The following is a 24,634-nucleotide window of genomic DNA, read 5'->3' as shown; positions in this document are numbered from 1 at the left end:
TGTCCAGGCATTAATGTAACACAGCGAGTTCTTCATTTTCTTCTCCCTCCTCTCAGTGGTGCGGGAGAGATTACCATCCTTCTTCACGTTCGGGCGTGTAAGCTGGGAATTCTTTCTGACATGCTGCTCTGTCAAATGTGTATTGATCATTTCAAAAATACTTGCATCTCCCTGTGTTACAGTAGCTAGAAAACACGTAACTTTCACCGGAGATTCTTCACATACCATACCCAAAAACTGCTATTCCACATCCCTTATCTTGGAGTAACTACCTAATACATGCTGTAATTGTCCATTTGTCCTGTTTTCTAATACAGAGCCTTACTTTTATCAAGCTATCATTTCAATCCAGGGCAGGCTCCTTGAAAATACCTGCAAAGCCATTACATTGTCCTCTTGCAAAGACCCCTGTAAAACCGAGTGCAAAGACTTTGTTAAGGAGAGCTGTTGTACAATGGCCACTTAGGCTGACCATTAGCGCCTTGTTAGCCCTCTGAGTGGGCTGTATCCGCCTGGATCTCCCTGGCCTGTAAGCTTTGCAAAGCCAGCGAGCTGCCCTCCGACAATTCTCAGTTGTCACGCTAAGTTGGTAAAGCCTCTCTGAACAGCTGAAAGCTCGTGCTTACATAGAAATCCCAAGTGCTCAGCACCCAGGGAAACCACCAAGTGATGAACAGCTCCCCAAAACCTAGGCTTGCACTCTTTCTGTTCAAGTTTACCACTTTGCTGTAAAAGGGCTAAGCAAATATTTTTCTACCTACCACACAAGAACATGTGGTTTATTTTATGACAGTTGTACCAGTAGCATTTGTAAAGCAATGAGTCACTGAGTGGTAGTTCAGCAGAGTAATTCAAATATTTATTTATACTGTATTATAGCTGAACCTTTGTAATTTTTTTATGTGGAATCTTCACTTCTGGCTAAGCTTTGGGATGGATGTAAAAGTGTTACACTGAAGTCCTGGCCTTAAGTTGAATCTGAATGAGGCCCATATGGTGGAGAAAAAGACTGAGGGCAGTGTACAAAAGAACACAAAATAAGCTAGAACTGAACAAGGTAAACAGGAACAAACTGTAAATGAACGTAAAAGAAAACAGCAGGTTTTTTCCTAATGATTTCAGGTGCAGCTTTTAGGTAAATTAGTAATTGCTTCCCACATTTCTGGACTTGCTTTAATGTTGGTGAAAATCACCTTTAGTGATAGTCATATTTTTATTTATTCACTACTGCTTACACATTTCACATCTGTTTGGAAACATGAGTATTTTTAACAAATACCAGGGCAGTTTTACTAAAAGAACTGTGCTATGTTCCCATAAACACTGGTTTACTTAGAAGCCTCTTCAAGTCCTGCTCCCATTCCTATAAACTGCTTTTAAAATAAAAGTGAAAAACCTCATGGTTTAAGTCCCAGGGACTCCCACTTTGATTTTACTTGCATCTAAGTAAAGGGGGAATAACTCTGCTGAATTGCAGTACTGTGAAGGAAGCATAGGCAAAATCAGGTCCTTAACAGGTTGTGCTGAACTTTGCTTTTCTGATAAACATACATGTTTCCCCTACACATTCTTTCAGATAGTATAAAATTCAGACAGTATAAAATTCAGATTCAAACTGGAGAATCCCATTGAACTGAGCCGAGAAACACGTGAGGAAGAAGTCCATGGTATTAGAAAGCTGAGAGCCATACATGTGTCCAAAACAGCCAGCTCTTTGTAGAGCTTAGCAAAATATTTTGTCTCCTTGAATTTAGATTTTTCGTTCATCTTTTAGTCTTCTGTGCTTGTCACAGAAACAGACTGTACAAGTACAGTTCTGCTTACAGCAAACTTCATGCATGTGTCAATTCTTTTAGATTAGCAGCATACACTAACTGTGTTTTTAAATTTTGCTTATGATAGTAAATAGGAATAGCATTTATTTTTTACTTTCTTGGTCGACAAACCAAGAAAATGTCTGTTGTTTCTAAATTTAAACTGTGCATTATAACGTGCAAAACAAATCTAGCAGTATAGTAAAATCTACCAGCTGTACTTTAGTACTGAAATAAAAGTAAGCATTCATCATCAAATTCAAATGTTTGAGAGAGCATTCTAACAGATTCATTCTGAAATAAGTGGCACTAGCAAGTTTGTAGAGGGTGTGTGGAGAACTGACCACTTTTTAACATAAAGGACACCAAGAATTTGGTATGCCCTGCTTCTTGCTTTCCTTTCCTTATGGAATATCAACATGGAAATACAATAATGAACTGGTTTATTTTACAAAAGAAAACACAGATTTGATAAATGAAATGCATCATTATGCTTTAAAATCAATAGACCCCACCCCGTGTTCTTTGGATTTCCACATAAGTTGTACGTGTTGATTAATGTTTGTAAGTGAAAGGGTTAAACCATGTACGGAGGAACAGCTCTAAAGAGATGGCTCCCACATTGCGTTCCCTGTTCTTTTGATGACGGGGTGCACACGTGGACTGCAAAGGGAAAAATCCTTGCTTCCTCTGTATAAAGAACATTGTCAAGATTACTTTAACCCACTGCTAAAGAATGCCTTTATTTTTTAGTGCGCATTTCTTGCACCTTTGAAAACTGCCTTGCTTTCCAAATGAAAACCTAAAATATTTTTTACAAAATGATTACATTGAAGAATGAACAGCTGTTTGCTATGCAACCTATCAGCAATGAGCCTGGGGAAGAAATATGTTCTGTATTATGAACATAGCCAATATGAAAGTGTTTATATGATGTAATTGCCTACAATGACGGGGACTATACATGTTGACCAAGAAGTCCCTTCCCCCTATGTCATCTTGTCAATTTTCCTTTTCCAGCCCTTTCCCAAGGGACAGTATCAGTCTATACAAAAATGCCCTTCTTCCAGTGCAAGATTCTTGTGTCTATTAGTATTATTATTCCAGTTTGCTCCAAAACCCACAATGATTGTGGCGCTTCCACCACAGGTATTATTTACATGCATACACTTAAATATCCTAATAAAAGTTAGTTATTTAGATTACATCTTTAAATCTATAGCAGGAGAGGGAAATGGCTTTAACAGAGTTCTGACCAGGTGAAAGCTGCTCTAAACAAAATGGGAGAAGGGCACAAAACCAGGTTCTGTTAGTAGAATCAGCAACAGGGACAGATGACATCAAGGGGAAAACACAGCCCTCGTGTGGAACCGGGTAGTTGATGTGGCATCAGAGCAGTTTTCAGCTAGTAAGGAACAACAGAGACCAGACCGGAATTCCAGGTTCAATGAGACTGCATTTCAGAGAAAGGCGGGACTTCCAAGAAAAATGGTGTAAGGTCATTAGAGATGAGTCTACATGGAAGCTGCGGCTGGCTCTTTTTCTGCAAGCTTTCAGCTAGGGCTTCATTTGATCTGGACTGCTACTAAAGGCAAGCTCCTTCTTCCAGAAGACTCCTTACACAAAGAGGAAATCATGTTGCTTGCCTAAGCGCCTCAACTGAATCTTTCAGTTTCTTTAAAACACCTGAATGCCAGAGAAGGTAACTAGCAGTGTGTACTCATGCAGGCAAAATGCTGCGTCCGGAAAAGTCTCAGGAATGTGAAAACACCACTTTTAGCAGTAGTTTCTAATTGCCACGTCACTACTGTAACATACAACTAACTCACTTGCAGTGGTTTCTGGGTTTCTACATAAACCTGGACCATGGAGTCATGTAGCTGGAAGCCTCTACAGCGTTGCTGCCTATCAGGAGCGGAAGATCAAAGATCCAGCCTTACGTACAGTGAGCAGCAGGAGCTTTTACAGCACGCAGTTGTTCTGTTGTAAGTCTTCGTATGTATGTGTGTTGGAGGACGTACACCTAATGCGGTGGTTTGCAACCATGCGTAATATAAGGCTTGATGAGCTTTTTACAGTGAAAATGCGGAACTTTGGGGATTTCCCTAGCAAGTTTAAGACCTCTTTTGATTCTAAGAAGGTTGTAGAAAATTAAAAATCTATATGCTTAAGAAGAGAAAAAAGGAACTGAATAAAAAGCAGTGTCTTCTTGACATTAATGGGGTGTTCACTGAAATTCCTGCGAAGATGTCATTTGATGTTTTCCCTGTGAATAATTCAGATGAGGAATGTCTTCTCTTTCATTTTTATTACTATCTAGCCCTTTCACTTTCATTTTGACCTTCCAGGTAACTACACAAATTTACTGCTGGGAGGGGGTGGGTGTCAATAGCTGGCACATTGATTGGCCCTACGTTTTAAACTGTGGGTCAGATTCTGAAGCGAGACCCAGCATCCATTCCAGTATTATTTTTCTAATGTGAATACTGACTGCTTCACAAGATACAGTGCCATATTTTTTGTACATCTGGAACAAATGCTCCAATTACCATATTTTGAGAATTTAAATACAAATAGAAGAGGAACACAAATAACTTACAAATGCAAGCAAGCAAGAGTGTTGCAACTAATGAGACACATTATTTCTAAGCAGAGGTAACAAAAAGGAGGAAGTTAGGGCAGTCATGAATTTTTAGAAGACAGACATGTTGAATCAGATGGCCTTTATCTCTCTCAGAAATCTTACTGCCTTTCTTTCCTTGGCACTTCCTTCAAATACCCTTCCAACACCCTGAGGCACAACATGGGACAAAGGCCTCCAATGAAAAAAACACATAAACCAGTGCAAGTCCTGTAATTTATAGTAATGAAAAGCAGTTTTTCTAGTGTATGTCATGAAATCAGTCTGCTGCCCTGTACAGTACACTAACAGAGACCATCTGAGCATCACAGATTACAGTTTAAATTGTTTACATAGGTGCACATGGCAAGAAGAGGAGATGACATGTACTTATTTTGGAAATCACTAAGTAGACAGGCAGTCCTCCAAACCTTTCTGGAGGTTAACTGATCTCCTGGAAGCTGTCTTCTAGGAACGTAAGGATTTTTATTTATGCTCTTTAGAACTGTGAACTGTAAGATACGCTGTTCTGACTTTACAGTTATACCTGTAGAAAAAATTCAATAGGAATTACCCTCTTTTAACTTAGCCTAGGTGGACGGTTGTTTGGTGTTTGGTGGGTTTTGTAGGGTTTTTTTATAAGTGGACAGTAACACTGCACTGTTAAATGAGTGATTTTGACCCTGAATCTTCTGTGAAGAAAGATGTGTATTGTACCTGCATATATAAGCACAACACTAAGTTTATTAAACTCTACATATTTGTACTGTAATTGATTATTATATTTTTTTTATTTCACATTGTTTAGAATACAGTTCTTTTTCTTTTTTAAAAAATAGGCTTTTATTATGATTTTCATCCTAGTTTGTGCAGCTGTGTATAGAGCTAGGTTTAAGGCTAGTTGGAAGATAAAAACTGTGTTTGTTGCAAGTGCATTTGCACAGATGCCATGGTCTCATTCTATTGGTTCTCTTTAAACACATTTATATGGTGATATATCAGCACCTCAACTCATCCGAAATTAGCCAAGAGGGGCATATAGAAAGAATGTAGAAAAAAGGCAAGTAATGGTGTGTGTCAATCCTAACACTCTCTTAACTGTTGATACACCTGCAAACTTTGTTTGCAGTCATTTCACTTTTAATAAATTTAATTACTTAGTTTTCCAAACCAAATAGAGTGAATTCAAGGATGTGGCAAACTGTATCTACTAAGGTCACTTTTGGAAGATGTCATTCGGTTCTTGTTAAAGGCAGAACTGAGGGGACAAATGGAAAATCAGACATTGAAACCATAGATATTTTCTGCATATTCTCAGAACTGTGTTTTGCTTATTCTAGGGAAGGAATGAAAGTATTATTTCTATTAATCACTAGCTGTCACAGAAATATTTCTCATTAAGAAAGCTCATATGAATCTGTGTAACCTTAAGTAAATGCGAAATATTATTACTTTATATACAACCCGTTAAAACAAATATTCATCATTAAAAAAAACAAAGTAGTGATGTTTGTTATTACTGTGGACTGTGAATAGAAGGAGAATGGGACAGAAAGTACCAGGTGTGGGTAAAACCCTGATATTTATGCCTACACTGAAGCACTTCACTGTATGTGGTGAAGGAGCACAGTGGCACTTTGCGGGGAATAAGTATCAGTGAAGAACTTAAAGCCCCGAGAAAGAAAAGGGACCATGTTGAGAGGTCAAGTACATTCGATGCTACCCTCAAATGCATTCAGTAATGAACAATGAGGCAGTAATGAGGATGAGGCAAATATCTACTCAGACTTTTTATGCATCATTAGTCAAGACAGTGGGTATGATGGCTGAACCAAAATACTCAAGGAAAACAACTAATTTTGGATCAAGCCACATTTTTTTCATTTTCTCCCCAGCAAAACAATAAATTGAAAAGAGGGTTGACCAGAAACAAAACATTGTCTTCAGCTTATTTAGTCCCTCTTCATTTTAGTTTTGCTACATAAATTAGAAGTGAAACATTGACAGTTTTGTTCTGAAAATCTTGTAATGAAATGCTTAGTCTCTCCTAAATATATTTCCTTTCTGAATGTTTTTTCTAAAACCATTTATGAAATTTGACCCAATTTCATAAATACTTTTATTCTCCCTTCATGATGTGTTGAAGTGGTTAATCACATTCTCCATTGCCAGTATTTTGTTTCCCGGGAATAAAGACCACTCATGTTTTTATCCTCTTAATTGAAATGCGTAATGCCTCATCACCAAAATATTTGAATGTTTTCCATATTAAAAAAACGCTCTCCACAAAACCTCTTCCCTTCACTTTTCCTTCATGTAGTAGAACAACAATGCAAAAATGAGAAATCAGTATAGTTAAATTTAAAGATATGTGCATGAGTGACAAAAGCTGAGGTTGAAGAGATGGGTTTTGTACGTGGTTCTGAGAATGGCAAAATATTTGTCCTTCCTCAGGTTCTTCCTTCACTGAGCAGGTGGGGGAATGCAACTGGTGTAATCCCTCAAAAGGAAGACAAATTACTCCAAGGTAGCATCAGCCTGACACAGTCTGTGTTCCAAGTCCAAATTCCTGAATGAAAAAGGGAGGGGAAGGCATGTATTGTTTAGCTACTACAGATGGAATAGCACTAAACAAATTCTCTACAGTAATGATAGCTGTGGTCTACTGAGTTTAGCAGCAATTTCTTTTTTTCCTCAGGACACATACATATATATGTGTGTGTGTGTGTGTGTATATATACGTATGTTTTGCTCCTTGGTAGAGTGAGCTGCAGTAATTAAAGCAACAAATCCAGCAACAATCCACACGCCTCTCCAGAGTTCCATGGTTCAAATGTACAGTCTTTCTGGCTAGCCCCAGACAGGAGGATGAGAAGTATTTTAAAGCCAGAGATTATTTGGATAGCTGCTCTCTATAAAGTCAACAAAATCATAAGTCTATTAGTTTGACATTTGAAAGCCACACATCCCAAATGAAGACCAAAAAAAAAAAAAAAAGCTGGTCTTTTTTTTTTTTTTTTGTGAGGACTTTTCCCTCTTTTTAGACAAACGATTTCAGACTTGCCTGGACTGAGCTGCAGCTAATTGTTTTGCCATGCTGAGCAATCCTGAAGGGGACTGTGCTAAATTCAGAGTAAAGAGGATGCCTTGTTTTGCTTCTGTGGTGGTTCTATGCAGATATTTGATAAGACAAAGCACAGGAACGAGCTGTTTGGGATGCTGCAGTCGAGTGCCCTGGAGATGGAGTAAAGCTGTCCACTATGACTTAGACACAGATATCTTAGCACAGTTCCCACATAAATGAATTGAGATGGAAGTATAATGTTTAGTTGCTAATTACATTTAGACTCCTTTGGGGAACCCACCAAGATTTCTATGAATGTACAGTTCCAGCCAGTGAGCAGACAGAATTAATCCATTGGTTTGCTCTAACAGGGGACCTAAAAAGAACAATTACTTACACTGCTGTGATTGCCCTTCTTCAAGGTTAAATTCTCCATACAGATTCCACTGTTGTTCACATCAGATGATTTTTATTTGAAGAGCCCTGAAAGCTATTACATTAGCTATCCACTTATTTATTTTTGCTAAATTAACAATAGTGCTTTTGGTTAATGATAACGATTTATATTTTTTTCATTGGTGGCATCTTTATCCTTTAAAAGCCACATTTTAAAAATATAAAAACATTAAAAAAATCGGAAAATAAAACTTGGGAGAGACTTCAAAAGCTTTTCTCATCATAACCCGATTTTCCAGCAATGACTTTTGATGACAGATGTTTGTCTAACAAAACCTGTTTGTTCTAAAAACCCTCCATACCTGCCACACATTACCTATTCTAATGCTTAATTCTTACTGCCTTTACAACATTTTTCTTAATGACTTGATCTGAATTTCACTTGATGCAATTTAAACTCATGATGTGCGTCCCCTGATTGTGCTTGGGTTTTCATACGCCGTCTCCTTCTAGTTGAGATGTTGCCAGTGCTGAGACAGCACAAAGATTTCTTCAGTTGTACCGTCCATTTTCCACAACAGCATGATACTGTTAATTCTCATTCAGTTTGTAGTCCCAATACAGTCCCTTATCCCTTGGTGAGGAAATGTGCCTTAAACTGACATTCTCTGGCATAGGTTCATCAAATTCATTACTTCTGCATAAGAATCCTGCCTTTATGCCTTTCGTTTCCTTTTTTTTAATTAGTGCACTCGCAATTTTTGTGTATTTACTCAAATACTGCATTCATATACATATACATGTACAAATATACATATTTGGAAGTAGCAAAGTGGATGCACACTAATGCAAGTAAGATCTCTGGTGTAAAATACTGTCATTTGTTATAGTGAGTTTTCTGTTCAAGAGAGTTTCCAAGACATGAAGAAATATGGAGATGTTTATAGGGAAACCATGTGTGGATTGAGGAGAATGATCAGGAACTGACGATGTAGCAAAAGATGCAATATTTAGCTCTTTCAGACAAGAGGTAGCTGAGGAATGTAACAGTAATAATCTCATTTTGCAACCTGATTCTCAAAAAAATCATACATTCATTAACACTATGGCTATTGCAGGTTCCCCGATTAGACTTGACCAGGTGTTTATGTCTCTTCCTAATGTTTTCAGAAGGGGAAATGGCCTTGCTGTCAAAATACCGCGTTCCTCTCCTGCACTGCCAGGTCTGTTCATGGGAATTCTTTGTCGAACAGACACATGTAACACTGATTCCTAAACGTTACGTCAAGCAGTTTATACACACATCAGGTAGGTTCTCCTCAGCAGTCAGCATGGTCTATATACATCCAATGGGACTGCATCCTATGAAAATAAGGTAAATTTAAATCTGTAAAATAGATTGCCACGTTTTGGCTAGCTTGGTTAGGCTTTCCATGTCAGTGCATATTTTAGGCATTGTATTTTAGGAGAACCTTACTAATACTAAGGTGCCTTTACAGTGTCAGGGAGGCCTTCCTAGCTGTAAATGAAGAACATAATTTTCATGACCAAACTATTTTTCTTTCTAATACAGTATTTTTGTTTTTTTCTTTTAGGTAGAGAGGATTGTAGACAAAAGGAAGAACAAGAAGGGCAAATGGGAATATCTCATCAGGTGGAAAGGGTACGGAAGCAATGAAGACACCTGGGAACCTGAACATCATCTATTACATTGTGAGGAATTTATTGATGAGTTCAATGGACTACATGTTACTAGAGAAAAGCGATCGAGACATGGGAAACAGGCCAGCGCTCCAAAATTTTTGCGGGAAAGCCGAGGGACATCTCTTGAGAAAATGTCACATAGACCTTCTGAATCTGGGAAGTCTAAAGGGTCAACACACAAAAGAAAGAGAATTAATCCATCTCTTCAAAAACAGAAAAGAGGATACGCAGCAAAGCCAGCATCTGCTAATGACAGGGCTGCTAAAACTGTGACTTACCGAACTACTCCCAGCGGTTTACAGATCATGCCACTGAAAAAGCCACATAATGGTCTGCAGAATGGAGATGGCAGTCATGAAAAAGATTCTAGGCATTTTGGGAATGGCTCACAACAGCAAAACGTGGATTTAAATGATCACGAAGGAGAACAAAATTTGCCCAGTGTGTTGGAAGTTAGTAATGATTCACCTGTTGTGAATGGAATTGGTATGTGATTTAAACAGCTACGGTCTTTTGGGGGGTGGGGGCGGGGGGGGGGGGAGGAGGGGTGTTTAATTGCAGCAACTGCAAATAGAGAGGCCACTCATGGAAAAATCATTGTCACGCTCCACAAGTGATATGGAGAGAGCGTGAGGTTTCACACTCTTTCCCAATGTGTTATATACCATTTTTTTATCAGTTGGCTGCCCTCCTTCTATTTCCCAAGGAGTGACATGAAGCAGTGGGGTTTGTTACCTGCCTTTGCAGTATAAAGTCCTTGTGAGGAAATGATGACAAGGCACCGAGTAGGAGTGACAACTGAGATATGTATAATACTGCAGCTTTGATTTTGCGTATGACCAAGTCACAAATCACTTCTCAGTTACTGTGGGCTCAGACCCAGTGGTCTAGAAAGATCAGGATGATTTTAAAAGCAAAATCCATACTGCTGTTGCTAAAGTATCCTAGTGGAATGGCCGAATACCATTCCAGTTCCTCAGTATTAATGCTCGTCATATTCAGGAGTACTCAGAACTGCCAGGTCCTTGTCTCTGACTGTGACTGGATACATCAGTAGTTGCAAGACATACTTGATGGGAAGTTACAAACAGCCTCAAAATAAACAAGAAGAAAGAGGAGAAATTTCTTTCTGATCCTCATAGTTACCCAATAGCTTAGTTGTCAAAGAATAAAGGTTTATGTTCTTGATAGATGCTGTTCGGCTTAATGCAACTAAGTACCTCCTCATTATCTATGTGTGTCCAATTCTTTGAGTTTTGGGGGGTTTTTTCCAATTTTTTCCAATTCAAAATTCCAATGCAAAATTTAAAGCCTCAGTGGTGCTTTGTGGCAGTAATTTCAGGAGTTAACAATGAGGTGTACATTTTATTTGATCAGGTTTTGCGGTTTGTGGGTTTGTTTGGGCTTTTTTTTTTTTTTGACCTTTACTTTCATTGAAGAAGTTCTTGTCCCTATACGAAGGGATAAAGTGGAAGGTATCCTGTCAATCATTAGGCAGCCCCAGCTTTTTTAGCCTTCCTACCATGTGGAAGTCTTTCCAGATTCCTAGTAGTTTTCCGTATCCTCTTGTGCCTTTGGTGTGTGGGGTTTTTTTAATACCTTTTAAAAACAGCAGGAGCTGTTCCAAATGGTTTCCTACTGCTTACTGATATAGTGGCGATACAACCTTTTGAGTATTATTTTTTTCTGCTGTTACACACTGCATAAAGGTTTGCATTGAGGATACACAGTTGCTCTTAGGGTTTTTTTCTTTGCTGGTTACAGTTAATTTAGAACACAGCTATATGTATGATTCTTTTCATTATGCATTTAATCTGCTTTACTGTTGCCAATTCACCTTTTTCTTATGACTCAGTGAAGCTCTTCAAAATTTTGTTCTGGTTTTTACTTGTATTCCCTTCAAATTTTCCTCTCATACTTCTCTTCCCAGTTCATTAATACGTACATTAAATAAACTAATCCTTCTGCAGGTCCTTGGGGCAGCCAACTACTAATCATTTGACATGATGAAAAGTAACCATTTGTTCCAATTATTTATTTTTATTAGCCACTTTCTATAGCCCATGATAGCACTCATTTCCTTAACAGCTTCTTGTGAACTGCTCTGCCAAAAACTTTTCAAAAGTCAATATAAATCGTATCACTTTGCTTTCCATTTTCCACCCTACTGGCAACCTAGCAAATGCTACTTGATTTGGGAAGTAGGACTGACCTTGCCCAGTCTAGTTGATTACATTCTATAACTACCGGGATCTTTCAAGCCAGGCATCAAGTATCTTCTTACAGACTCCCAAACCAGCAAAATGCGTGGTCAGCTTTAAATGCCTACGTAGCCCTGCTGATGTCAATGACACCTCAAACTGAGAGTGCAGGCTTCTGTATTTTGATGACTTTGAGCTCATACAGGAGTGCTGACAAAGTTACCTGCTTCTTTAAAAAGACTCACGTATCTAGTTACAGATGTGTATAAAGTTATTTTTCTTTGCTTTCTTACTGTTTCTAATGAAGTTTTTTTATCATTTGTTTTATGTTATTCGTTGGGGAAGTTCTTATACAAAATCTGTCTTTAAAATGCATTAATTCCCATATTTTAGAATCTCTTTTTTTAAAACAAAAACCAAAGGGCCACAAAGAACTGTGAAGTCAAATAAGTCTTTCATTTCTCCCCACGAGAGCTAATGAATGGCATCCATCAGCCCCTGTTTGAATAATCCCTGTAAGAGAGCTCTATTTCAGTAGAAAGCTGCTTTGCGTAAGCACCCAGGTGTTCTGCCATGCACAGAGGGCTCCTGGTCTAACAGCTGATGTCTGCAGCTCTTGAAAAAGTTCCTTTATGACTGTTTTTGCATTCTCCAAATCCACCACTTCTGTATTTTGCTGTCCTTTCTCCCTTGCATTCTGACCTCCCTGTAAGCAAAAGCAAGCAATCTTTAAATCTCTACCTGGTTCTCATCTGAAAAACCCATAGTCAGCAGCACTCCCAAGGTCAGAAATCCCTCCAGTCTTGCTTTGTGATACCCAGCGCATTCACAGTGGAGAAAACCACAAAGAGGAGAGATGAGGCTACCAAAGTAAGAGCAGACAGAAACTGATGAAGAAGGGTCAAAATAAAAATACTAGCTTTTTTTCCTAATATTGCGCTATAAGTTTGAGAGAAGTCACATTTTCTGATACAGGATTTTACATCATTTGAAATGTCAGATTGAAGAAACTTACACTACTCTTCAGCAAGTCCAGCAATTTACTGAACTCCATCAGTATTCACACTCACAGGGAAGCAGCCCAGAAGATGCCAATGTGATTCTGCCATGTGTCCTGTTAGTATCCCAAACTCATTTTAATTGGGATAGATGTCACATGAAAACTGGTCTGAAATTTTACAAATTCCAAATAAAGAAAGTTTCAGGGGAAAAAAAAATGCCAATTTGTTGTATAACAGAAGTTTTGTTCCAAACATCTTGCGTTTCAAAACTTTCTCCAAATCTGAGCCAGGGTCCCAAGGCTTTGTCCCTTGAGACTGGGAGCAATGTGGCAGTCTGCTTGGCAGCGCTCCCACGTTTAGCTTCGAGGCAGCCAGCTATGCCAGAGGTTTCAGGCAGTCTGCCACAGAGTCTGCGAGTCGAAAGCGCGGCATGCCCCATCAGCGCCCGCAGGGCTCCCGGGCACTATATGCAGAACACAGAGGGAACACGGAGGACCTGGGTTTGGCTCCCAGAAGCTGTGGCTCCTGGGCAGCCCCATGCAGAATCCAGTGAAGCTGGCATTTGTGTCAGCTTTGAGATTGCCTGTACGGAGCCCAAATGAATGTCAGACTCATTTCACAGTGAAGCGTAAGGGTGCACCAGACATGTGTGTAGAAAGTTTAAGTTGGGCTTGAGATGAAGCCTAGGTTCAGAAAACTCAAAAATTCCTCACAACTTGAAAACTCATTTATAGGCCCAGCTCTGCTGCCAGTGTTGGCCTGTAGTTGAAGGCCTTCAAAACCCATCAACTTGAACCAGTATTCTTTCATATCATGATAATGTTTAGCTACCAGCATACTGAATCAAGCAATATAATTAGTAACTTATAAACTATAACTAATCAAAAAGTATCTTCGTTTGTTTGTCTGTGGCATGCCATTTCTATTGAAACAAATAATAGCTATTTGAAAATTAGGTTTTGATGACTCCTTGAATGGAGTTCCACCAGCCTGTGTTTCGTTTTGTGTAGACATTCACTTGGGTACCAGCGTTTCCTGATCAACCTGTAGATAAAACTCTTACCAGTAAGCTATTTACCCCAGAAGGATGGCTGTATACCTACAGATGTATGCACAAAATCATATATGCACCCCTGTGGAGGCCTGGAGCCTTGCTGAAGTTGGGAAAGACCTTTCCCACCAAAACCTCTCCTCTACCTTCCACACATCCTGTCATAAGGAGAGTAGAGTCATCTTCACTGACAGTTATTTAAGGGTCTGCAAATTGGAAAATGTTGAAAAAGTCTGTGGGACAACATCCAGTGATGCTCTCAGGAGTTAACAGTACCGTTCTTTCTGATTACATATATCGTCTTCTATTACCACATTTCTCTTTCTCTCCAGATATTGTAATTGAGAGTGATTGTTTTGTCAAGTTTCTTGACAGCATCAAAAAACATTCCCTTTTAATTTTGTCTTTCCTTTTTCTACATCACTCTGTTTCTGTACCATCTGCTGAAGAATTTTTGCTTGTCACGTATCACTAACCACTGTTTTTCTCCATTAGGAAAATCTTTGTAGTCTCTTGGTGCCCTTAATTTAAATACTCTCTGTGAACTTAGTCACTGCTTCCTCTTGTTTTTTTAGCTTGTTCTGTTTTATTTATTCTGGAGCAATACTGGCAGTAAAAGACAACCAAATATGCTTGCTTTCTCGGTTTGGATAAAAACTCATTGCTTTTAGATATCTTACAGATGCTCCTTTAGTGAAGAAGTCTGAAATTATTAGTAAATTATCAACAGATCACTGCTTTTAAGTATGCACAGTATTAACCATTACCCACAAGAAAGACAGAAAGGAGACAGAAAAAGGCTATGGGGAAGACTGAGGAATGCCAAGCTGTTTTACCAGGAAGAGTAAGGCAGCATGGTTTATTTCACCTAGAAAAATTAAAGCCCTAACTCCATGATCTTTTTCATTCAGCTTAAACGCATGCTGTTCACAAAAGGAACAGTCCCACTCTCCTTCCCAGGATATCCTGATCGTTATTCCCATCCCTTCCCCTGCACCAGTTTTAGTACTCTTGAGGCTACAAGGCAAACCTGATCTGTTTGAAAATTAACTGTTTGGCTGGGTGAGTTTCCAGCCAGAAGAGTTCATCTGGTCAGTTGACTACCTGCATGCTAGTACCAGCACAAGGATCACTAGGTAGAGTGGTGGCACAGAGCCACTGAAACTGTGATGAAACACTAAGACAAGATATATCTGAAAATAACAGTAGCTTGAGGTGTCCTCTTGTATTGGATAGCAGCAGTGGAAGGAGATGGGGACATCTGAATCCTCTAAAGCGTTGAGTGATCTGAGGCTCATTGCGATCTTTTCTCTCTTCCCTTTCCTACTCTCTGACTGCCTCATCTTTTTAGACTATAAATTCCTAATGTTTTCTGCGGTGCCTAGTATAATGGAGCCCCAGTCTCAGACTCAATCTGGCGTCTTTAAGCACTTTCTGGTACCAACAGCAGCAGCAGTAACATCATTGCAAGTTGTCCCCTTTGACAGTAGTGGAGTGCTAGAGAAGACCCAGGGACAGGCAACTAAACCGCAGAGGATTACAAGAATAAAAGAGGCTTCAGTTTGGAGAAGGGGAGGCTGAGGGGGAGTATGATCAAAGTTTACAAAATCATCAAGGCCTCAGATAAAGTGAATGCAGAACTGTCGTTCACTAAACCCCTCAACAACAGAACTAGGGACCACTCACTGAAACTGGTAGAACATCAGATAAAAGCACAGATGAAAGAAAATTCTTCTCTGTGTAGTGGCTACACAACTTCTCCAACTCATACCATAGGAAGCTGTGGAGACAGGCAGCATCAACAGGCTCAAAAGGGGATTAGAGAAAGCCTTGAAAAGGTCCACAAGCAAATACCGAAGGAAACAGGAAGGTTGAAGCCTCTCATATTCCTATACAACACTTAGGGATGATACTAGGGCAGATGACTGCAGAAAGTGGCCCAGTTTGCATTTTCTCCTTAAGTAGCATCCTTTACTGCCATTCCTGGAGAATGATTAATAGATGCACCAGTGGTCTGGGAATATCTCAAGTTCCGTTAAAAAATATTGAAAGTGCTGATTAAAAACAAGGTGATAATTAAACTCCCACTAAGGAAGAAGTATTTTCTCCCCTTCTGCTTTCTTTTTGTACTTAGTCTGAGCATCAAATACTCACTACTAAGCCAGTAAACCACATTTAGAGGTACTGTAAGCTTACGTAATTTGTGACATCCTTCATTTGTTTTACATGCAGCAAGATTGCTTTGAGAATGTCTCTTTTTTCCTACGTCACAGTCATTTTTCATCTTGATATATTAAGGCAGTGTTACCCTTGTGTACATTAAGCAGGTGCTAACTACTAACCCTCATGCAGAGAAAATCTGGGTGCTTTGGTGGCTCCAGAGCAAAGCTTCAGTAGCTCCATTACATCCATGCAGCGGGCATGCAAAATTGGCCTGGTTTCACATGAGTGTTGTCTTTAGATTTTGCTGATCATTTTTTCCAGTTTATCAGATTAAACAAGATTACAGGGCTGTGCTGTATATACTACTGAAACATCAATTTACCCGCTATATGTTGCTCTGTTAATCATCTATTCTTGGAAATGACACTTTTCCGTTTCTGTTTCTCTTATATGTAATTTAGATCTTTCCTCTGGTTAAATTTATGTCTGCTGGCATGCAGATAGTTAAAATATAGTGGTAAGATCTTTAGTTTCTTACATCATGTATTTAATTTACATCCTGGATACATTATTCAAACAAAGGAATACAACAAAAACATAAACAAAATTATTACTATGAGGCTTTTTGTTGAGCTTGATAATTTGTGTGAATTAATCTTCTGCTATTCTCTTAGCATCTGTATTTAAAATAGATGAGGCATAATCTTCAACACTAGGTTGATAATCAGTACAGGTAGTCTGACACTTCTTCCATTCAATGTTCATTTGTGCCTCTGATTTTGTAAGCTTTTTGCACTTTTTTGTGAGACTGAACTCTTCACATCTTAGTAGTTTATTGCTGGGTCAAGCAACATAGTAAGGACTGAATAGATAAAAATGTAATATTTAAAAGTCTGTCTCAGTCAAATAAGTGATTTGTTTCAGTGTATTATTCCCAATGACACTAGTTTTCCATTAGTAATTTCTTAAGTTGATTTTTGTTTGTAAGAATACATGTCAAAATATATGCAGTTGCAAAACCTTATTCATAATTTTTAAAATACAAGCACATGGTAATTTCTGCACTTGTAGATAAATCTTGTCAAGAAAACAAATTTCAAATTCTGCTGGCTTCAAATTACTTTTTTTCAAATTGATGATCTAATGTAATTTGTCAGTGTTTGCATTGCACCAGTTGAATCCTCCATTCAATATAATAAGGTGATGCTTTAGATGGTATCTCTTAATTTAACATAAAAAGAGGTTTATGATTGACTGAAATAGCTGACTTTTTAACAAACATGCATTTCTGTGTGTAGATATATGTGTACACGCATGCACACATTACATGACAAGGCCCAATGACGCACCAGTTAAATACTATTAAGCACTCTATATATCTTAACATTATGTATCGTAACTGCAGGGTATATATACAGGCATTTCACACACTATGAACAATCCTACAGGTCACTTCCAACCGTGGGGTATCAGACAATTCAGTTACCAGCATAAACGTTAAGTAGAAACATAGCTAATCCAAAGTGAAGGTAAGTGATTTTGGTTTGGAGAATAATCTGTTATGAATTCACCATTCAATTCTGTTCCAACAGAGCACTTTTAATTGGATAGTGGTCATTTAAACGATACAATTTAAATCTATGTTCTAATAGTCATGTCATCTGCCCTTTAAAAATTCCTGGCTATTTGATACCAGAAGCTGGAACAGGTCAGCTTTGGCAGGAGTAAAGAACAGAACAAACAAAGGTGTTTTCATTCAGCTCTTTCTTGGCCTTTCTTAAATACACCGTATTGTGGGCTCATGTCTATTTAAACAAAAAACAGATTTGGAAACTATTCCAATGAACAGAGTGACTTTAATCTCTGTTCCTCAGGAGCCTGTCTCTGCTTTACTTTTAATGGCAATAGTGTGAAACATCTGTAATTAGAAAAGGAGTATTGCATAAAAATCTTGTACAGATATTTCCACCATTCTGGCTCAGCATTGTTACCAATCATAATATATTGCCTATTACAGAAGAACTGTAAATATAAACAAAGTAATAGTTTACAGTTCATACACAGTGTAAGTCAGAATAAACCGTCTTTTAAAACTGACATACTTTTAGCCTCATTTGTTTTTAAGGAGGAACTGTATCATGTCAGTTCCCTTTCTTTCCTAAGCTGGATAGCCTCCAAAATGGCATCAACATTACTATTTCCTATGTACAAAGTCCAATATTATTATCATACCTGTTTGTCAAAAGACAGTAATTACTGTTCCTGTAAAAGGTAATGCGCAGACGCGCGGGATCAGAGCAGGGGACAGCTAACTGCTACTTCTAACACCAGCCACAAGGATACGTGGAAGAAAATGCCAGTTGTGGCAGCTTAGTAAGAACTCCCCTGACTTACTGTCACATAGAGGTGTGCACCAGGTGTGTAGTCGCATTGTCCTTGGAATCTGGTCATGACTTTCTGGTCACCATAAAAGGAAGAAAATGTAACTTCAAAAGATGGGATTTGGAATAAACCTGTCATGTCAAGTTTTTCTAAAGCTGAATCAGAACCTTCCTATGAATTCATGGATCACCCCAAATGCATGTGAAAGACTGCGGTGCAGTTGTTTTCATCTTCAAAGCAAAACTGATCCCATTAGGAGTACCAGTCCTACGTGCTACAGTTCATTGGATCTAGAGGTTGTCTGATCAAAGAAGAAAAAGTACTGCGTGTTGGAATATAGCATAGGAAGGATGGCTTGAGGCCAAATTTGGCTAGCCAGGCATATTTCTGATTTACCAAATTTATCACATAGAGGCTGTTGTAAATACTGAGCTAGAAAGTATCACTCTATTTCTTTGAAGGCATAGACATAATTGTGCTTTGATTCTTTCCATCTGAAAGGTTCTTCTCTGGCCAATGGAAGCTTGAATCTACACAGCACTGTGAAAAGGAAACTGGATGGAGAGAAAGATTATGTCTTTGATAAGAGACTGAGATACAGTGTGCGTCAAAATGAAAGTAACTGCCGGTTCAGGGACATTGTAGTCCGGAAAGAAGATGGTTTCACACATATTTTGCTGTCGAGTCAGACTTCAGATAACAATGCACTGACCCCAGAGGTAAGCATGTAGCCATAAAAGCCAAAGAAAGCCATCCTAATGTGTGGGTTATCTTGGAAACACTACACTTGAACTGGATTTTATGTATTTTTTTTCCTAACTGATTTTCTTAGAAAAGAAATATAGAGTTCAGATATATCTAACTTTTTCACACTTGGGATTCCTGTCAAAAAGAATGCAATAGAAATTAATTTTTAATTTACATGTCTGAAACTGAAAATTAGAAGTAAAGAACGGAATGGCAGAATCGGTATTTCCAGCATGGTTTGTGTGAGTCAGTTTTTCACATGTTGAAGTTACTGATATTACTATCCTTAGGAGAAATCTGGTCCCTTTCATTTTATTAATTTAAACAGTGCTCCAGTTGTTGCATATGGAGAATTTCAGGCTATATCCTGAGACAGTAATTCTAAAAGTACATCTTGATCCCTAATTGCTTTTTCTCTGAATCACTTTATGAGTCCTTATTTATGAAACCTTAACCAATTAGGGGCTCTGTTCTCAGCTGAATTGCTTAGTTGTGCAACATACAGATTATATTGATGAATTCCCTTGTTCCAAACATCATACACTTAAGGTCAGACTTGGACTTGTAGCTTGTACTACTCCAGTACATACATGAGTAGCTGGAAGGGCTGAGAAGCTTTTCCTTCCATTCTCTGTGATCCCAGCATGGTGGACGGCAATACCCTGGTATACCTTTCCCATGTCAGAACAAAAGGGGTGTCAATAAATGCCTGCATCAGGATGCATGTCCTGGAGAGCAGAGAACATGCCTGAGCCCTGTTCCACATGGGCACTACTGGCCTGATGGAAAGGGGCTACCATAGACCAGAGAGGAAGCACCAGGAGCTGCCTCCCGGCCCCAGTTTTGCCTGTCGGAGCATCCTGCAGGCAGAGTTCCGCCACGAGCTGCCCACAGTGTGGCAGATCTCTGCCTTTTTCTGCCCTGCAGACACGCCAGTGCAGCTCTGTCTTACACAGTAACTTCAACATAAGAACGTATGAAATATCAGTTTGAGCACCACCTGAGGGAAAAGTAGATTGTAGCTTTGAGGAACTATTTCATTCAATAAGAAACCGAGTAACTTTGAAATTAATTACATGTAATGAGCTTCAGATAAAACCACGGTCAGGTATGATGGGCCCTAAATTTGACTTCCCTTCCCAAATGCACACCTACACATGGACATTAATACACAGAATGATACTAGATAGTTAAAACTGATGGTACATACATTTATCACTCCTAGTTTTAAAACTATATAATATTTAAAAGGACTGTCTTGTAAATTAACACAGAACACCAAACACCTGCTTTTAATACCAATTCCTTAAAACACATTCAATTACCTGAAATCCATCATTCCATCCATGTATTAATTACCACTAATTGACCCTGCAGGTAATTTAACTGAAGAGCTCAAGGGCCTGAAAAAGTATAAAATCAAGGCCTTACTATGCTCAGGGTGAACAGACATACCTTTACGTTGCTGGCTGTGCTGTTCCGCATCAGCAGTGTTCAAATGCTCTAACCAGTGAATTAATTCAGGTTCTTCAGGTCAGCCAAACCAATCCGTTTCATTCTTTGAAAACTTCCAATATGCTGGGAACCCACCTCTGTGGAAGAATAAATGATAAGCATATAACAGTTCTTTTCTTGCATCACCAGTATAGACTATTTCTAGAACCTTTACTGAAGCTTACTCAAAAATACATTTTAGAAAACCACATTACTGACCAGGATCTGGATGGTCAGGAATTAATCAAGGTAATGAGTTCTCCACACTGAGATTGTCTGTTTAAAACTCATCCAGGCTGAGAGCAATTGAAAGCTCTTGCCCTCCAAAGGCTGCTTGCTGGCAAACATGAAACAACTTCTTTGGCCTCGCTCCAGGCTGCTGCCCATGATCATTCACACCACAAAATCCAGCACCTCCAATATTGGCAATTCCACATCCTTGCTGGCAATTACAGCTAAAAATCCAAGGAACTGAAAGGGCTATGTTGAATGCCTTGTTCCTGCAGTTTGTCACCCATAGCCATAGGTGAGACAAACTGACAGAGTATTTTAGGGACATTTACAACTTTGTCAGTTTTGATGCCTTTTATCACCAGTGAATAGAAAGTACAAATACGAAATTCCTACAGAATGAAGAAAGTGTGTTTCACTTTGTCAAAAGAAATGCTGAGTTTGAGCTTTATTAAACATTCAGTAAATTATGTTTGCCAAATAGTAAATGATTAATTTATTCAGAACAGGTCTACTTGGTGTGGTTAAAATAGTGGTCTGGTTATTCTCAGCCATCTATGTTAGGAAAAAACCAAAAGGTGTGCGCTGCCTGCCATCATTACAAAATTAAGTTTATACAAAATCACTCTCACCCCTAAACAGCCCTTTGTGCTTTATCTTAATCTTCGGATAAAATTTAATAGTTTCGTTCAACCATTGGTCTCTGCTATTTATGCCAATTTAATTAACATAACAAAGAACTTATTTATACCAAAAAGAAACACTTGAGAAGTCTACCTGAATCTTCATCCTATGTTTTTTGGTAGCCACATCACACCTGTGGGTTTATGCAGGCGATTTTGGCATGAAATGTGCTGATGCGCCTTCCAGCACCATTTGCACTGATTGAACTTGGCTGAGTGCCACTGTACTAATGGAGATTTTTCTACAAAAATGTTCAGGGCACTATAGAAATTCTTTCTTATGTTTTACAAGACCTTATAAAACTTCCAAGCCAGTGCCACTAAACAGCACAGCTTGTTTTTATTCCAGTGGCTTAGGCTTGCTACTTTTAAAATTCATTTTAAAAATAGATAGGTAAAATATTTCATCATTGTAAATTCCATTAGGGCGTTTTCTCTCATGGGTCCTTTGCTGCTTCTGAAGTTTGTTCTCCAATGCTGCTGCTGCTGTTTTAACTCAGAACATTTCAAGGATCCAAATTCTGTTTTAAACTTAAGATTAAATGGATCCATCCACTGGTTTTACTTTATACTATTAATGGAGCTAGGAATTAATATTACTCTGAAATAAAAGCAAAACATTCCCTAAACAGCTAATGTTTCCATTGAGGACCTATACAACTACTTCAAGTACACTTCTTATACAAAAGAACCAGGTTTCAAATTTCCAGCCGTGAGAATTACAGGGTTTGAAGTTCTGCCAGGTGCATTTTGGAGCACTGGGTTGCTTTCAGTTTTTCTACTTACAACTTTTCCTAACTTAAAGAGAAAAAAAAAAAAAAAAAAAAAGGCAGGTACAAGTTTACTGCTATCTGTACTTTTGCTCTCATACAAAGACAAACTGTGGGTCTTGGCCAGTTCTGCCTGAAGCCAGCCTTATAGGTTCCCAAGTCCGTCCTTTATCAAACAGAATCTGCTTGCACAGAGTCAGTAAGTAACAAAAAGCACATTTATGTAAAAATGGGCAAGTGTGGAAGACATTCTAAGAACAACTGAATGGCTTTAAAATTTTGTTTTACTGTAATTAATATTTACAGATTATTTATCTTTAAGAATATCAACAGAGATTCAGAGAAGTTACCTTTTTAAACTACTATTTCTATTTATATGAACAAGTGACTTCTGTTCAAGACACTTTGTGTAATTACTGTGATCAATTCCCAGCTCTCTGACTTCCCCAGAATGTAAGCAATATTAAAAGCAAAGGGCACCAAATGCCTTTTAAAATTTCCTACATCCAGTGAAAGGCATTAAAATAAGCTCTTAGAAGTTTAATGAAGTTTTAAAACATTTTATGTGTATTTTGCAATATAAGGTGTCCTGTTAAAGAACGAACCAGCTTATTTTCTTGACAGGATTAGAAAAATAAGCAACTTTGGAGCAAGTGATAATTTTATTATATATTTGGGTTTCAATAAAACAGTAAGTGAAGCATTAGGCCTGTTCTAAATTTGTAATTTGATTATCATGAGCTAAATAACTGGCCCATTCTGTTTTGTAAATGCTTCCTCAGAAATTTTAGTCAAACGCATTGGAATAGAAATACTGTCGCCACAACTGAAAATTAACTAAAAGACCATGAAAAAGCTAATTTAAAAAAGCATGGAACTGGAGAATACTGCAGTGGAGCCCTGCAAATAGTAATATTAGATCTGGTCCACTAGAGAAAGTAAAATTTAATTGGACAAATGCCACAGTTGTACCAAAATGAGGGAAGGTTTAAGGGTTGTGGGAGAAAAAGAATATGGAATCTGACAAAGAACTGTAACTAAGGACACATAGTATCTCTGTATTTGCAAACGGAATTCACTACTGCATTCAATGGAAATTTGTGCTCTGAACCAATATTATATTTACTTTACAATACTGCAGTTTAATACAGTTCTGCAGCCCTACAGACAAAGCATCTTTTTAATTTTTATTTTATTGTTAGTAGCTTTTCTATAAGCGTATAAACACTTGTAGAGAAATACCCATACCCAGATAATCAATGAGGAAAGACGTGACACCAAGACATTTGGAAGCAACAGTGGACAGCGGGTTGGCTACAACTGTGCTGAGTGACAAGGTGACCAAGTGAATTTTGGTCTGCACCAGCAAAAGAATCATTGCATAGAACGAGGGAGTGAGAATTGACTTGGCTGGCATTGGTGTATTCCAATGAGCCTCTGAGTACCTTTGGTTGATAAAGTTAGTTCACAAATATTAAAAAAAAAAAAAATAGCTCTTTGGAGCCTGACAACACCGATACATTATCGTTTCATGGTTTCTGATACTGTTTTATTTTGCTAGAAACCAGTGGAGCAGTGGAACTAAATTTCCACTCCTGCTCAAAAATAATATCTGAAATACTGTCAAAGCCTTCCCATTTTCAACCATAGCTGAGAAATCGATTCCTAATAACGGACTTTTAATGTCACCCTCTCCAAAACATTGAAAAAACAGTGATAGCAGAATCTTGTTTTTTCCTACAAGTAGTATAACCTCTGCTTAAAAGTTTGGTGTGCTTTTCGATGGCTTTAGCCATCCAAATCAGTGAGGGGTAAGATAAAAAAGAGACAGGTTTGTCATGGTAATGATGCGTTTGAAGGGTAGCAGTGGTAACATGAAAGAGTAGGTACATATGCAGACATCACTGGAGAAAGGGGAATGGTAAAGAAACTTGCAGAATGGAGTATCATACCATGGCATCATATTTAAAGCAGCACTCCTCATATTGTATAAAAATGTTTGACTGGTATTCCCTGATATTATTTATACATCCTCCCTAAGAAAAAGCAGATTTTGAGAACATTTAAAATAAACTAAGAGGACAATCTTGTATCCCCATGGAACTAAGAAAATCAAAATACTGTATCTTTTTCTTATTCTAACATCCACCACCTTCAGAAGTTTCTTTTTTAACTTTGAACAGAGGCTTTAGGGGTTTATTTCCATTGTTTCCCGTTTACAAAATGTGCAGGTTTGCTATGTTTTTACCGAGGACAGAGACAGCCTCTGAGACTCTGAGAATGAACTCCTAAAATCACTGATGACATTTTTGT

At 38.3% G+C, this 24,634-nt stretch overlaps 1 protein-coding gene and 1 long non-coding RNA gene across 3 annotated transcripts in view; one reads left to right on the top strand and one right to left on the bottom strand.

The window, feature by feature from the left end:
- LOC121097840 overlaps positions 1-24,634 on the bottom strand; it is a 72,577-nt gene that overhangs the window by 15,183 nt on the left and 32,760 nt on the right. For both annotated transcript variants that reach the window (XR_005831100.1, XR_005831099.1), the window contains exon 2: positions 20,599-20,735. This is a non-coding gene — a long non-coding RNA (uncharacterized LOC121097840). The remainder of the gene's footprint in view (positions 1-20,598; positions 20,736-24,634) is intronic.
- CDYL2 (chromodomain Y like 2) overlaps positions 1-24,634 on the top strand; it is a 61,054-nt gene that overhangs the window by 22,252 nt on the left and 14,168 nt on the right. Inside the window, exons 2-3 of the mRNA XM_040615185.1 lie at positions 9,490-10,084; positions 18,898-19,115. Coding sequence (XP_040471119.1) covers positions 9,490-10,084; positions 18,898-19,115 — 813 coding nt within the window. The remainder of the gene's footprint in view (positions 1-9,489; positions 10,085-18,897; positions 19,116-24,634) is intronic.

Source organism: Falco naumanni, chromosome 15, assembly GCF_017639655.2.
Source record: "Falco naumanni isolate bFalNau1 chromosome 15, bFalNau1.pat, whole genome shotgun sequence".
NCBI classification, from domain to species: domain Eukaryota; kingdom Metazoa; phylum Chordata; class Aves; order Falconiformes; family Falconidae; genus Falco; species Falco naumanni.
Note: the sequence above shows the minus strand (reverse complement) of the source record. Positions and strands in the feature narration are given on the sequence as shown.